Source organism: Cervus elaphus, chromosome 30 (assembly GCF_910594005.1).
Source record: "Cervus elaphus chromosome 30, mCerEla1.1, whole genome shotgun sequence".
In the NCBI taxonomy this organism is placed as follows: Eukaryota; Metazoa; Chordata; class Mammalia; order Artiodactyla; family Cervidae; genus Cervus; species Cervus elaphus.
In genome coordinates this window covers 14,447,447-14,463,331 of record NC_057844.1, presented here as the reverse complement: position 1 = coordinate 14,463,331, position 15,885 = coordinate 14,447,447, and the positions used below count along the sequence as shown (strand labels likewise).

The following is a 15,885-nucleotide window of genomic DNA, read 5'->3' as shown; positions in this document are numbered from 1 at the left end:
CCTGGGCACCAGAACCTCGAAGTCTCAGCGCACCTCTCTGCTGCCGGCACAGTTTCCTACCACCCAGGCTTTAGGGATTCCACTGGCTTTCTAATCAATGTCCTCAAGTGCTTATTAGCAGAGAGGCGATATTATGACTATCAAGGACCACTATTATTATTAGCTGTCATTCTCGGGGGGAATACAGCCCTCTCTCAGTGTAATTTCAGTTTTTCAGAAGTGGTTCGCCTTCTAGACATCAGGGCACCATTTTAAGATCGGTGCCTTACAGGAGGTGATCCTGGCCGAGAGGCGGCCCAGTCTCCCTCCCGCTTGCTCCTGCAGTTAGCCTGGCTAAGCCCACCCACCAGCCCTTCTTCTCTGGTGCCATTTACAGGAGGTTTTTACAGATGCTGAAACTGGGAGTGTAAGGCTGTCTTCCACCGTGTGGGTGTTGGAGCAAGTGTATGTGTTCCCAGTGAATTTAAGGTTCTCCCTCCATCGCGAAAGAGTTCGGAGACGAAGTGATAGGTACGAAGTGGATTTATTTAGAGAGAAACACACTCCGCAGACAGAATGTAGGCCATCTCAGAAGGTGAGAGAGAGCCCTGAAATATGGCATGGTTAGTTTTTAGGAGCTGTTATTTTGTAGGCTAATGAGTGGGAGGATTATTCCAACTATTTTAGGGGAAAGGGTGGGGATTCCCAGGTATTGGGCCACTGCCCACTTTTTAACCTTTTATAGTTGGCCTCAGAATTGTCCCAATGCTAGTGGTGGGTCATTTAGCAAACGCTAATATATTACAGTGAGTATATGATAACTCTCAAGGTCTACCGAAGTCCAGTCTCCCGCCGTCTTGGACCCGGTTGGTTCTAACCAGTCTTTGTCATGTCCTGTGGCCATGCCGTTCTTTTAGGGGTTGTGCCCTACTCTCTTCCATCCTGTTTCATTCAGAGCCTATCAGCAAGGTCTTTGCCAAGTCTAAGAATCACAGCATTCGAAGGACGTCTTTTTACCTTTAATTCACTGCTATTCCTTCCCTCTCTTTCTTCATCTGCACATTTCAGTCTGTCACTCTGCATACCACCTCCCTCTTCCTGAGGCAAAGCTAGTGAGGGAAGGTGAGAAAAGAATAGGAAAAAAAAAGAAAAAACCTGAACATTACTAACAGATTTTCTTAACTTCTGCAGTCAGCCCCTATGGCCATCAAATCCTCTTGCAAACCCCAGAAGCCTTGGGGTTATTCCAACGCTGCAGAGATATCCCTGTGCTAAGTAGTGACCTGGAGAACTTTAAAAGCTTTATTCCAATAAAACCTGACAAACTGGGGCAAAAACCTAACAGTATTCCCAAATGGAGATGGAAGACAAAACATAGAAATATTTTAGAGCATTCATGTTTCTTGCAACTCCTGAGCTACAGCATCAGAATAATCTGTTAGACAACCAGGAATTCTGGTGAGTGCATGGCACTGGGCTTCACATGCCTTGGGCAAGATAACCTCTCTCTGTGCCTCTGATTTCTCATCTGCAAAATTAAGACAGTAACAGTGCTACCTCATCAGATAATTACGAGGAATAAATCCAAATAATGGATATTAAGCACCTGGCAGGACACATGCAACATGGGAACCATTCAGTAAGTGGTTGTTTTTAACACAAATATCCTCATGATGATAAAGTAGGACTGGTTTCTCAGGAGCCTTGCCCTGGGAATTCAGATTCTAATCACAGCTCCACCAATATAACTGTGACTTTATCCCGCCTTATTAAATGAAGGGGTTAGAATAAATCAGAGGTGCTTTTCAACACCAACATAGCACGATGTTTAGACCCAATCAGAAACCTCATAGTACATTGCCAGAGATGAACGGTTCCAAATCTAGGCACTTGAAAGTCCCAAATTTATGCCTCGATGCTATATTTTTTTTTTCAAGCTCTGACCTGGGCCCCTGCATGACTGCCCCTTGGCGGCAGAAGAAGCCCACAGCAAAGGCCTCACCTCCAGCCTCCCCTGCCCGGGTGCAGCATCGTCCTGGAAAGATCTGAAGGGCTGGCTGGGAGGGGCGGGAAGGCAGACAGGCTGCCCCTCCGCCGTGCAAGCTCTCCTGCAAGCCAGAGCCCAGCTGGATGGCCTGTCTAATTTTAGGACCATGATCACATCTGAAGGCCAAGTTAAATTTAGACTCGGCCTCATCACAGGCTCTTTTAAGAGCCTTAATGATGGTGTTTGGGTGAAAGAGGGGGTGCTGTCTGGAACCAGAAATGTCTGAAAAGTGACGTTCTGGACCCGATCAGGGGAAAGTTTCTTGGCCATTTGGGACAGCTGGCCAGTCTTAGGCCATTCTGCCTGCTCGGCTGTTAGGTGTATATTACCACGGCCTGCTAGTTTGTTAAGTTCTCCACGGCCAAGATACACTCTGCTTTAGCATTAATACTGCTCCTCTGTGATCAGTATTGATAGGTATTGTTACGTCTTCCCTTTTTGGGAGAATACCTTTTAAACTTGGAAGGGAGACGGTCATAACAGGAATCAGATGTGAGATTAGTTTCACGCTTGTAACTTTTCAAAGATGTGAAGTGCCCTCCTGGGGAGGCGCCAGGCCGTCCTGGGGTTTTCGGCTCAGTCTCGACCCCAGATACTGAGACGATCCACTGAAATCCACCACGACAGCTTGAGCGTCGGCGCTGTGCCGCCGGCATCTCACAGCGGTGTCTCATGTGCAGTCCCCACACAGCAGAAGCGCTCCTTCTGCTCTCTCTTCTGGCGGCCCCTGACAGCCGGGATCCTGCTGGGACCTGAATTTATGTTTCTAAAATCCAAGCACCCCAAACTGAAGAGCAACCTCAAAGCCAAGCCGCCTCCATTTGAAGTTAGGCTGGCGGTCTGGTTGCAGTTCCGTGTGTGTCGATGGCTCAGATCCAGTTGCGGCTCATAATCTCTGTAAGTTGCGTCGCTCACAGCAAATCCCCCAGAGACCTCCGGCCCTTTTTTTTTTTTTTTTTGTCTAGCTCTGGTTTCTCACACGGGTTCCTGTGGCCCTCAGGGATTGCACACAAACAGTTTGTGCAGTGCCGTGTGCCAGATGAGGTGCTGGAGGGCTGTAAGGAAGGCCTCTTGATTGAAGGTAAAATATTCTCCTGCGTGCCCCAGAGGATAAGTGGAAATAAAACAGCATTGCCAAATTGCCGTGGTAATTGTGGCTTTTGCAGCTGCCGAGAGAGAGAGAACAGAGAGGCAGCATTTTCTAGGAGAATGAAGCGATAGCCTGTGAGTGAGGTGTGGTAGAATTTACTATGTAGCCCTTTTTAAATATCATGGATATTCTTTATTTACTCACACTCCACCGCATTCTGAAAAGAATGTAAGCCAACTTATGGGGCGGAGTTACAGTACATGGAAAATAGAAAACTGAGGCCATAAAAAGCAGAGGGGGGTAGAAAAAAAGCTCCCTGCTCCATTGGTTTGTGAGCTTCCTGGAAGCCAGAGGGAAGAAGGAGTTAGGATGGGTGTCCTGGTGCTTTCGATCATCTTGGTAACACTGGCTTGGAGATCCCTCCCAGCTGAGGGCTTAGCTGCCCATCTGTAACAGATCTACCCTGGCCCCCTTCCAAATCGCGGAGGACAGCAACTTCCCACCTCCCCTGGGAAGGATGTCCTTCCTAAGGGGAAAAAGAGGTCAGCGAGAGCTCCCAGGCTCACCTTGAATGGCCTGGACCCGACTGTGACAGTGGCACGGGACCATGTCGTGACCCTGTGATGTGACCAGACTCCCCCGTTGGTTTCAGGTTACCGGATGCGCTTAGGGTCCAGCACGGACAAGAAGGATTCGGGCCGCCTGCACGTGGACTTCGCCCAGGCGCGGGACGACTTCTACGAGTGGGAGTGCAAGCAGCGGATGCGCGCCCGCGAGGAGCGGCACCGGCGCAAGCTGGAGGAGGACCGCCTGCGGCCGCCCTCGCCACCGCCCGTCATGCACTATTCGGAGCACGAGGCCGCCCTGCTGGCCGAGAAGCTCAAAGGTAGGAGCCTGGCGCCGGCTTCCTTTGCGTCCGCGCCGACCAGCGCCCTCCCCAGGCGCCAGGGCCCGGGCGTCTCTCCTGGCCTTTTGCCTCATAGAGCTGGCGTCACCCACCTGGGATTCCTCATGCTCCCTGGACAGAGCCCGGCCCCCACCCGGCCCTGAGTTCTCCCTGATTGGGTGCGTTCATCACTCAACAAAATTCATGCAAAGAGGGGCAGGAGAGCCCTTGCGCTAACTGCAAAGCAGGCTACCAGGTTCCCACCCGTGTGGAATGGGCCCATGTCTCCTCCTGTGGGGCCGGGCGGTCCTGGGGCTCCTGCTGATCTGTAGGGTCTGCACCTCCACTGGGCTCTTAACCAAGCTTCCCCAAAGGCTCATCGGAAACCAAGCTGGGACCTGTGCAGGACAGAAGAAAAATGTAGAAGAGGGCCCCTGTCTTCAGAGCCTGAGTGGAAGGGACCCTCCTAACACCTTCAGAAGAGTGAGGTCTAGAAGTGAGAGCATTTCATTTCTTTCAGTGTTTTCTGTGCTCCTCTCCTGGGTTTGAGACCCTGGGAGAGACAGACAGAGGCTTTAGTACCTGCCGCAGTGAACCACAGATGATTGGGGAGGGTCCAGATTTTGAAGTTAGGATGACATATGCGTGAGTTCTGTTTCCTTCTTGATCAGAGTTGTTCAACCCCAGTAACATGGGTGCATTGTACAGGCAAGTGGCGGTCAAACCTCCTCGGTTATCGCGCATGTCAGGTTTTAAAGAGAGAATACAGGTCGTGGTCGCTGGCCATGCACAAGTGTCTACAAGGAAATGATGCACTGTGACAAAGCCAGCAACACAGTGGTCCATCTCTATAAGAGCAACATGCTTGGGAACTCAGGGACACGTGTGCGTGATGTTGAGGAAAGTGTCAAGAAAGCTTTCACAGAGGAGGCAGAGCTTGGACCTTGCGGGAGAAACAAGAATCCCCTCCACCCCCCAGGAGAAGAAAGGGTCCAAAGACATTCTTGTCAGAGGCGGGAGCCCTAGGAATAAAGACACAGGGAAGCGGATGGGGAATTTGGCACAGAAAGAGAAAGGAGGGTTGCCTCCTCTGGGGGAACGTGAGAGCCGCTTGGAAGTTTACAGGAGTGAAGGTGACGCTGGGAACGCAGTATGGGGCCAGACGGCGGAGCCCGGAGGTCTGCCTCTGGATCTGGGTTTTATTCCATAAACAGTGCAGAAGTCATGAAGGACTCTTAGGAGAGGAGAGACGGGACTTGTCCTTGGGAGTGTTTTAGAGCCTCGCTGGCAGTGTTCAAAGTGGATTGCGTGCTTTCACTAAAGGGAACATGAAAAGCTGCCCCAGACCTATTTTCAGAAGATAAAAAGTTGACATTCTATTTAAAAAAAAAAAAGAATTTAAAAAAATCATTTATTTATTTATGCATTTATTTTTGGCTCCCCTGAGTCTTTGTCACCTCGTGTGGGATTTCTCTGGCTGCGGTGAGTGGCCACTGCTCTGCAGTTGCCGTGTGCTGGCTTCTCGCTGCCGTGGTTTCTCTTGTTGCAGAGCGCAGGCTCTAGGCAGGCTTCAGTAGTTGTGGCCCACGGGCTTTAGTTGCCCCAAAGCATGTGGAATCTTCCCAGGTCAGAGATTGAACCCACGACCCTTGCATTGACAGGTAGATTCTTAACCACTGGGCCACCAGGGCAGTCCTAAAAAAGAAGTTAAAAAAAAAAAAAAAAAAGATTTCTGCTTCTAGTCTTCATCCTCTCCTCTGGCCTCAGGGACCCTTAATCAGATGTAATTGCCACTGAAACTGTGGACTTGGAAAATTTTTTGAAAAATGCACCTTGTGAGAGCTGTGAATTGAATTTATTCAGTGTCTTACTGAGGACTACAGCTCAGAAGACAGCCTCTCAGATGGCTCTGAGGAGCTTTTCTGGAGTTACAGGTAAAGGAGGAAGCGTACGCGCGATTTTGGTGAAGGGGTACCTGCCACCAAGCACGCATCTCAGTAGAAGGTTGCAGCTAGCACAAGGAAGAGACATCTTGGTAAATGGTTTTAGTACTTCTCTCCCTGAGGGACAAGGCAAGAATCTGGGTTCATGAAACTTCCTCCCGAAAATATCTGCCTATCTGGAGGTCCGTTCTGCCGGTTTTCCCAGAGCACAGAGTGCCACATGCCTGATCCCTGCTCTGAATTCCTTTCGGGCTGTGTTAAAAGTCAGCAGCTGCGGCGGCCAAGGACTTAGTCCTCGTGGAAGCTTCTTTAGTTGACATAACTGTGCAGTCCCTCTTACTGACGCTCCTTGGCGTGTGCTCTGCCTCTCCACAAAGGCGAGCCCTGCCATCATGAATACGTGGGCTGTGGCTGTCCCTTTAATAAAAAGAATATAAAATGCAAATGTAGACACCCTCTCGCTTTGCTATTCAGGCCAGAATCCATAAGGAGTGGGCAGAGTGAGAAAGAGCACCCTTCTCAAGCAGGAATGTTGATCTCGGAACAAATAATTTTTCCCTCACTATCCAGCACGTTGTCTTCCTGTAGCTCAGACAGTGAAGAATCTGCCTGCAACACAGGAGATCTGGGTTTGATTCCTGGGTCGGGAAGATCCCCTGGAGAAGGGCATGGCAACCCACTCCAGTGTTCTTGCCTGGAGAATCCCATGGACAGAGGAGCCTGGCGGGCTACAGTCCATGGGGTCGCAAAGAGCTGGACACAACTGAGTAACTAACACTACTATTTCTAGCACGTTGCGTAGCATCAGCTAAACGTACTACATCAGCTATACTGCATTCGATCGTGTCCAAACCAAGAAGTGACAGAAACGTGCGCCCTGGCGCTGTGACCCCATGGAGGAATTTCAGGAAAGTTTGGCATCTACATTAATGTTCTTTTTAAGAAGACAGCACCAGAGTGTCTGCACGTACGAGCCACACGGCGTGGCCTTTCCTGTAAGAGGATAGCAGACTGGGGTGTCCATTTGGTAAAGTCATTTACAAACCCTGCCATTTCAAAAATATATATTTATGTAGAAGAGCATAATATGCAGAATTTAGAAGTGGCACCTTTGCCAAGTACTGTGTGATCCCTTGAGGAGAGAACAGATTGGAAATTTTAATAGATGGCAGTTACAGTAGAATGAACTAGCCGGGGTGACATCTTAGGCAACAGTCAGGTGGTATCAAGCTTGACAGTTTCAACCAGAGCACAGAGTTTGGAACATAAACAGCATTTAATTGCTTAGGAAATTGGCTGCCTCAGAGAGGAAATCCACTCTGTGCTCCTTGTAATACTGCAAAGCCAGACAGGAGGAGCCAAGGAAACTGTTTCCCTGAAGATGATTTTCCTTGATATGCGGATATAAAATGCCATCAAGACCTCAGGTAAAATAAGCCTGGGTCAGAAAGGAAATGGAAATGCAATCTGAAAATACCTAATTGGATTTGATTTTTTTTTCCCTCCCGTGAGAAATCTTGCTATCTCAGGTTTATTACAAGCATTTTTTTCCCCTCTTTTATATCATACTTGTTTATCCTTACAGTTTTCTTGTGGAAAATCAGCTTTATCCAGCAAAATCTGTACTAGCTGAATCTTTTTCTTCAAAGCTTTTATGTTGTGGTCATTTCAGATGAACAGCGAAGGGCCTCAGCCATACCTATACAGGTATCCGCTCTCCCCCAGACTTCCCTCCCATCCAGGCTGCCACGTAACAGCAGAGCTCCCGGTGCTATACTCTAGGCCCTTGTTGGTTTTCCATTTTAAATATAGCAGTATGTACGTGTCCATCCCAAACTCCCTAACTATCCCGTCCCCTCATCCTTCCCCTCTGGTCAAGTCTTTGTTATGGCCCCCAAGGCCCTCCACGTCCTGCCCAGTGTTAAAACTATGCTTAATAGTAGATGCTCAATAAGTGGTTCCATGTCTCTCTGCCTCCGCTATTTGGAGCGTATGAGCATGTTGCATTTCCGGCCACAACGCCAGGAATGAAAGCATGGGGAGGTGTGACCTGCCCTCAGCCATCATTCATTCCCTCCACACGTACCCCTGAGTGCTCTGCTGGACCCCTGACACTGTGAGGCCAGAGGAACACAAAGCCCCCGCATTACAGAAATTACATTTAGTTTCAGTTTACTTGAGTGATCCAGGCAGTTACAAAGCACTTCCCACTGTTCTGGGATGGGAGATGGCCACCCTCCTGGGACCAGGTAGCCCCGATCCAGTGACCCCGGGGCCTTCTGAAGTCAGACGAGACATTGAGTTGCAATTGTGTAGTGTCTAAGGCACCAAACGCCCAACATCTGTTAAGGTTAATGCAGATTCTAAGAAAGAAAATTAGTGGGCACCCTGCGGATTAAATAGACATTGTTCTGAGACGATTCCACTTAATGAAGACTGACTGGAAAGTAACTTCTCACAGATACAGAGTTTATAGCACGGCTTTGAGAAAGTGAGAAGGGGCTCGATACCAGCATAATTGCACTTTATTGGAGACAGTAGCACCAGGCAGACGAGATAATGGATTTCTGCCTTTCTAAGACAGACCATCCACCCCTGGAGGAGCCTCGTGTTTGGTCTGTGGAAGGAAGAGATTGATTAGACAGTGAGGAGAGATGATTTCCTGATTCATGGGGGGATTTCTCCTGGCAAGAGCATTTCAAAGTTTTTGTGTACTTTTCCGCCTTTTAGAAAAGTTTGCATAATCTTTCCCCATGTGATGAAAGGAATGGTTTCGCTCGGCCTCAGGTGAAGTTTTGACAAAGCTTTGCAAGCAGTGTCCGTGGGACACCCTGATGTGTCATCCCGGATGCAGTCTTCCTGGGATCAACGTTCCTAATTTCCGAGGACTTGTCTCTGATTTGCATACGGAATGTCCCCGAATCAGCCTACCAGAGGGAGAAAGGCTGGAAGAGGTTGCCATCGTCTTACTGAGATGGTTGTCAACATTTATGGTTCTAAGAAAGAAAGAATCAATAATGCTGTGAGCCAAGTGGAAGTTCCATTAGCCGAAAGCCAGACTTCCTTCTCAGGACACAGGAGATGCGAAGCATGGGAGCCTGTTTGAAAATCACTTCTTCGGGCATTAGTGACCTTCACAGAGGCGAGATGGGCCGTTTCATCTATTCACATGTTGCCTGATCCAAAAGCATGAATAATCAGTGCACGTTCATGTGCTAAATATGAGAGATTGTGTGTGTGAGTGTGTGTGTGTGTGTGTATGTGTGTGAGAGAGAGAGTGTGAGCTTGTAGGGTAGGGTTGTTGTTGTTATTTAGTCACTAAATTGTGTCTGACTCTTTGTGACTCCGTGAACTATGGCCCACCAGGCTCCTCTGTCCATGGAATTCTCCAGGCAAGAATATTGGAGTGGGTTGCCATTTCCCTCCTCCAAGGGATCTTCTGAACCCAGGGATCGAACCTGCGTCTCCTGCATTGCGGACAGATTCTTTATTGCTGAGCCACCAGGGTGCTAGGTAGGGTAGGGGGGAAGGTAGTGATCGTTTCTGTAGCCTTTCATGCTGTCCGTGATCTGAAGGGTAGGTGAGGTGCCACCCCTTCTGATGGTTAATTGAGCAGCCAGAGATGGAGCTTTGTTTTGGGATGTCCGTGTTTTAGGAACACAGAGTAAAATTTGGGGGAATATTGTAGTAGTAGTGCCATCCTGAAATTTCCATTCTGCCTGGATCAACGTGTACACTGTAAGTTATTTCTACCTATCAAGCCAGAAACCAGGGACAATTTTATAGACACATCATTCAGTATGTCTGTGTGTGTGTCCAGCCCCATTTCTTTGAAAAGCGTTGTAGAATGCCTTACTTTTTTCCTCTCATTCCTGAGACATTTTGTTCAAATGTGAACTCTCCCTTCCTATTAGTCCTTTCTGGACCTGCCAGAAATCAGGTTCCACTAATGCATTTCAGTTTTCCTATTCAGGGTTCATTGTCTTGGCTCTTTTCCTGCCTATACATGTAATTTACTAATTTATTTTAATTGAAGGATGATTACTTTCAGTATTATGATGGCTTCTGCCATACATCAGTGTGACTCGCCACAGGAATACATGTGCCCACCCCCGCCCCGTCCTAAACCCACCCTCCCTCCCCACCCCATCCCTCTGGGTGGTCCCAGGGCCCCGGCTTTGGGGGCCCTGCTTCATGCATCGACCTTGCACTGGTCATCTCTTTTACATGTGGTAATGTACATATTTCAGTGCTATTCTCTCAAGTCATCCCGCCCTCGCCTTCTGGAGTTCAGGGCCAGATCTCCTCTGCCCACAAAGAGGAAGAAGAAACGACCTACCAGTTTGATTCCTTTTCCCCGTCATTGTCTGCACATCCGTTTGATTAAAGGTCACCGAGTGCCCACCTGTTGGGTCCCGGGCTCTGTGCCCCGCCTGGGGTTTCAGATATGACCATGGCATATGGGCCCTGCCTTCGAGGAGCTTGCAGTCAGTGGTTGTTCAAGGATGCTGTGACATGGAATCATGACTGTCTAACAAACAGGAAATGCACATGTGTCAGTGATTTTATATGTCATTAATTAATGAGAGAGCAAGTAAGATGTTAAAACTGGTTCAAAAGAGAGTTTGCTTTGTAAAGACTTATATTTTCTTTTGGACAAAAATTCATTTACATTATTACAGAGAAGAATTATTTGCATTGTTATCAGTTTTCACAATTTATATCGTGTCCCTAATGTAAAATGGTAAAATAGCCTCAGTTCAGTTCAGTTCAGTTCAGTCTCTCAGTCGTGTCCGACTCTTTGTGACCCCACGAATCACAGCACGCCAGGCCTCCCTGTCCATCACCAAGTCCCAGAGTCCATCCAAACCCATGTCCATCGAGTCAGTGATGCCATACAGCCATCTCATCCTCTGTCATCCCCTTCTCCTCCTGCCCCCAATCCTTCCCAGCATTAGGGTCTTTTCCAACGAATCAACTCTTCGCACGAGGTGGCCAAAGTATTGGAGTTTCAGCTTCAGCATCAGTCCTTCCAATGAACACCCAGGACTGATCTCCTTCAGGATGGACTGGTTGGATCTCCTTGCAGTCCAAGGGACTCTCAAGAGTCTTCTCCAACACCACAGTTCAAAATCATCAATTCTTTGGCACTCAACTTTCTTCACCGTCCAACTCTCACATCCATACATGACTACTGGAAAAACCATAGCCTTGACTAGATGGACCTTTGTTGGCAAAGTAATGTCTCTGCATTTAAATATGCTATCCAGGTTGGTCATAACTTTCCTTCCAGTCAATGACAGTTAGACATTGACACCCCTGTAAAATCAGAAAATCCCAGAGGGTCCTCTAGTCCAGTATTCCATTGAAAGAATCTGCTATCCTCTCAGTGCCCATTTCTAAGACTTTGACTTATTTTTCACATTCTTTTTCTGGCATAAGGATGACTGATGTTTAAGCCGCTGTTCTTTGAATGGGAGTAGAGGGTTTGCGGACAGAGATTCAATTCACAGATCTCACGAGAATCACGTGAAAGCCTTTCAGTATTCTCCACTCTCTCAGATGCCCCTTTCCATTTCCGGTTTTCATGATCTTTTTAAGTTAGATAGGCTCCTAACCAGTTTTCCTGGCTTTTATTGAGCGATTTCTTCCAGGTCTCCTCCAGTGTCAGTGTGCATATGAAACACTTGGATGAGGATACAGATTCTGAGTCAGGAGTTCTGAGTAAGGTTGAGACTGCGTTTTCAGCAAGCCCCCAAGTGAGGCTCATGCTTATGGTCTTTGAGCAGGAAAGATGTATCCCCTATGTGAGCTTCCCAAGTGGCGCTGGTGGTAAAGAACCCACCTGCCAGTGCAGGAAGCATAGCTGGTCCCTGGTTCCGAAAGATCCCCTTGAGGAGGACATGGCAACCCACTCCTGTATTCTTGCCTGGAGAATCCCATGGACAGAGGAGCCTGGTGGGCTACAGTCCACAGGATCACAAAGAGTCAGACAGGACTGGAGCAACTTAGAATGTGTGCATGTATCCCATATACAATTTTTAAAATGCCTACTGCGTGCCTCGTGCTGAATAAACATGAGAAAGAGGGATAGGGAGAGAGGTTGACAAATTCTGAAGTAACTAGAAATAAAATGAAATGGTATGGATTCAGGTAGTGACACTGAAGTGTGACCATCATTGTAATATTCTTTAGTCCTCACAAAGTTAAATCATTCCCTTCCCAGAATTAAAAAGCTAAATACAAAGTTAAATGCAGAGGTTATTACTTTTCCAGAATTAAAAAAAAAAAAAACTCAAAAGATTTTTAAGTCATTGGATAAGCTGGTTAACTTACAATGGAAGACTTCTGTGTAATTTTCTGAGATCAGTCTTAACTTTTATTGCTAATGGAAATAACCTCAGAGGCCTGAAGGATAAAAGGGCCAGCCAGCCTCAGTGCTATGAGAACATTTATCTCTGGTGGACAACGTGAAAATACTCTTCAACATGAAATTAAAATGTTTATTATCAACTCTTGACCATTGGACTTGCTGTAACTTTCCAGTACTGATGCACCGCAAATCTATTAGACATAGAGTGTAGTGAAATAAACTACACAGGGAAAAACTCAGAGTGAACAGGAGGTTGAAAGCTGTCTTGGAAATTTTCTTCTCATCTTGACGCCTCAGAGCTTGGAGGGCCAGTTGGCACATGAACCAACAATTTCTGTACAGAATGACTAATGTTTTAATAGCAGGATATGTAAGGAATTGTGGGAACATAGCAAAGGGACCCTTGATTCATGTTAGGGTTATGGAAAAGCTTCCTTTATGAAAGGCACTTAGGCTGACTCTTAAGGGAAGCAGACCAGTTAGCTGGGTCGACCAGGATCTCCAGGGACCCTAGGAGGCGTGCCCAGCACATGCAGAATTAGGGAAGCAAGGGCAGGGTGCTTAAATCATTATTAACCAGGGGGTTTTTGCAGAAGCTAGTATCTGAGGCTGGCTATTTCTATTTTGACCAGCCAAAGAATAATTCTGTTATCTTATTAACACTTTGCGGGTTATTATATGCAATAGTTACACCTGGCACACCTGTGTAAAGTCTTCTAATTTTCATGAAACGTTGTCTTCTAGATTGAAGAAGCTTCAGTAGAAGCAAAGGCACATTCTGGCACTGAGAGTTTCATTTTCACTTTCTGTGTCAGAATCAATCACTAAGGTTTTTTGTCTTTTTGTTGTTCTAATATTCACAGTGTCTGAATCAGAACTATATTCTGAAGAACTGGCATCTTCTGAAACACTAGTATATATGTCACTCGGACAATCAGAAAGTATCTGCATAAGATTCACTGAAGAATTCTTTTTCACTCAAAGTTTCACAATGCATCATTTTTGAAAAGTTTACAACATACACAAGGCTGGAACAGAAACCTAATGGAGTAAAATATGAAAGATAATGACAATCATAAGTTGTATAATGAACCCTTGATCAATGTTAAGCTCTAACAACTTCACCTGGTGACGTTCATTGTATCACTGTCTGAAAACATATTGATAAGTCTCCAGTCAATACTGTTCAGGTAACAAAAGAGATATTAATATATATCTGGTCAGTACTGTGTTAACAAAGAGGAGCATGACAAAGGAACAGCGAATGGATTGAAAGGGGAAATGCCAATCAAGGGAGGCCATGGAACAAATGATTGTAGTAACCCAGGTGTGACATTGCGAGGTCCTTGATTAGGAAACATTGGGGAATTTTTAGTGAGCAAATAGGTGGTCCATGTGAAAGTGAAAGTCTCTCAGTTGTTTTCGACTCTTTGCAACCCCGTGGGCAGTAGCCCTCCAGGCTCCTCTGTCATGGGATTCTCCAAGCAAGAACACTGGAGTGGGTTGCCATTCCCTTCTCCAGGGGATCTTCCTGACCCAGGGATTGAACCCAGGTCTTGTGCATTGCAGGCAGATTCTTTACCGTCTTATCCACTAAGGAAGACCAGGTGGTCCATAGTCGCTCCATAATATGCAAACTTTCCCGGTTCTTAGTGTGAAGAAGATGTGTTTGCCCATTCTGTTTTCTAAAGGGCACTAATGTTCAGAGTTAAGCCCAAGCATGTTCACAAAAAGTATTTGGAATTTTTCTAATTGCATCTTGGATGTGATTTTTATGAGCCGTGTTAATTTCTTTCCACATGAATAGCTTTAATAGCGCTGCAATCTATGTCCTGCTTAAATTAGTTTATATTGTTTTCTGTTTTCTTAGTGATCTTTCCCCTGAAGGCAGAATTGAATTTTCATCTGGATATTGAAAATGACCACTCCCAACACTCTCATGTAGCCATTCAGAGGGAGCTGCCGACTTAGTCTTAATTAATATAAATTCACTTCTTGCATGGAAACAAATATTGTCTAACCAATCACATGTTAACTAATGTTTTCATGGTTAATTTAAATGTAGTGCATCAGTCATCCTTGAGCCTGCCAGAAAGTTCAGAAATGATGCAACTGGAAGTTTTCAAAACTATATACAAAGCCATATGTACATAGGTGTATGACATATTCAATATATAAGGTGTATTTTATTTTATTCATATATATTGAGAAAATGGAATTCTACCTACTATTATTTGTTATGATATTAGCAAGTCTCTTGCCTACTTGCTTTTTCACTGCTTTTTCATTGTGTGTTTTTAATTGCTTAATCCTAAAATTGTTCTCTCTCTTTCTGAAAAGTGTGTTATTAACTATAATCTGCTGGCAAACTTAGGCTTGGGTCTCAGAGTGAAGAACAATAGAATTTGGCTTTTAGATCAGTTGAGCAAACATCTGTTTTTAAAATTTAAGTGTGTTCTTCCTGACAGTAAGTTAGGGTATTTATGATCTGTGTGACCACACGCAAGAGAAGAAAAACCATGCCCGTTCATGGGTGAAAGGAAGATGGGACTCCATCGTTTGTGCGTGCTCTCTCTCTCTCTGTCTCTCTCCCTTGGAAGCCCCATAACAAAAACGTTTAGGATTTTTCTTTGTGTTACACAGAGATGAAAAAGTCACAGCAAAGGGGGGAAAAATGGTCCATGAGGTCAAGAGCTCCCTTTTCTGTTGTTGTTATCTTTTAAGAAGGGTGGGGGGGTAGAAAGGATTTCTTAAAAGCGTTAGGTAGATTTCTGCTGTCTTTTCAGAGGCCCATTCTCCTAACATACATAGGCAGGGAGAGAGGCAGAGTGTGGGAGGGAGGCGGAGTTTATTCTGACTCTAAGTGTCGCAGTGGGGCTCCCACAAGCATCAGGCTAAATTATGGGCCTCTCCTCGGGCTGAACACGGCGTTAACTTGTGTGATGGACTCTTTCCTGTACAAGCCCGCTCCGGTCCATGAAATGAGATAAGAAAGTCGTGCAGCTGGAGTTCACTGAGGGTTGAACTCAGGCTGAAATCCCAGAGTTAACAGAACTGTGTGGGCCAGCCGTGACACTGACCACATGCACACGCTCGCTCAGGGGCAGGTTGAAATTGGCAAGGAAACTTGAGTCCTTCCTGCGCAGGCCGCCCCATGGGCCTTCCTCAGGCCAGTTATCTCCTCATATCAAAGCGTGAGGGCCCCGGGGGCAGGTTTGCCCAGGAATAAAGCTGCGGCCCCAAGCCCAGACGGGCACCCCCTGGGTGGGGGAGGAATGGAGGTAGGTGGTGGCCCATCGGTAGCGCGATTTCCAGCCTGGGGAAGCCAGAACCCACCCCACGGGCACAGGTCAGGCTAGCCTACCTGCATGCAGTGCACACACTTCTGGGGCAGGCAGCAGCCGCAGCAGTGAAGTCATGCCCCGGTCTGGGAGGGGATGCCTGGGAGAAAAGGGATTAAGGGCTTTTCCGTAGTGCTCTGCAAAACTCAGAAAGCGCTCTGCAAATGCAGGCTTCATATGGGGTGTGAAATACTAACAGTGGTTGATTAGAAAACATCTGGGTAGT

The 15,885-nt window shown here is 46.7% G+C and overlaps 1 protein-coding gene across 1 annotated transcript in view; it reads left to right on the top strand.

Annotated features, from left to right (window-relative positions):
- Positions 1-15,885, top strand: part of ENOX1 (ecto-NOX disulfide-thiol exchanger 1) — a 477,511-nt gene that overhangs the window by 298,212 nt on the left and 163,414 nt on the right. The window contains exon 7 of the mRNA XM_043891694.1: positions 3,769-4,002. Coding sequence (XP_043747629.1) covers positions 3,769-4,002 — 234 coding nt within the window. The remainder of the gene's footprint in view (positions 1-3,768; positions 4,003-15,885) is intronic.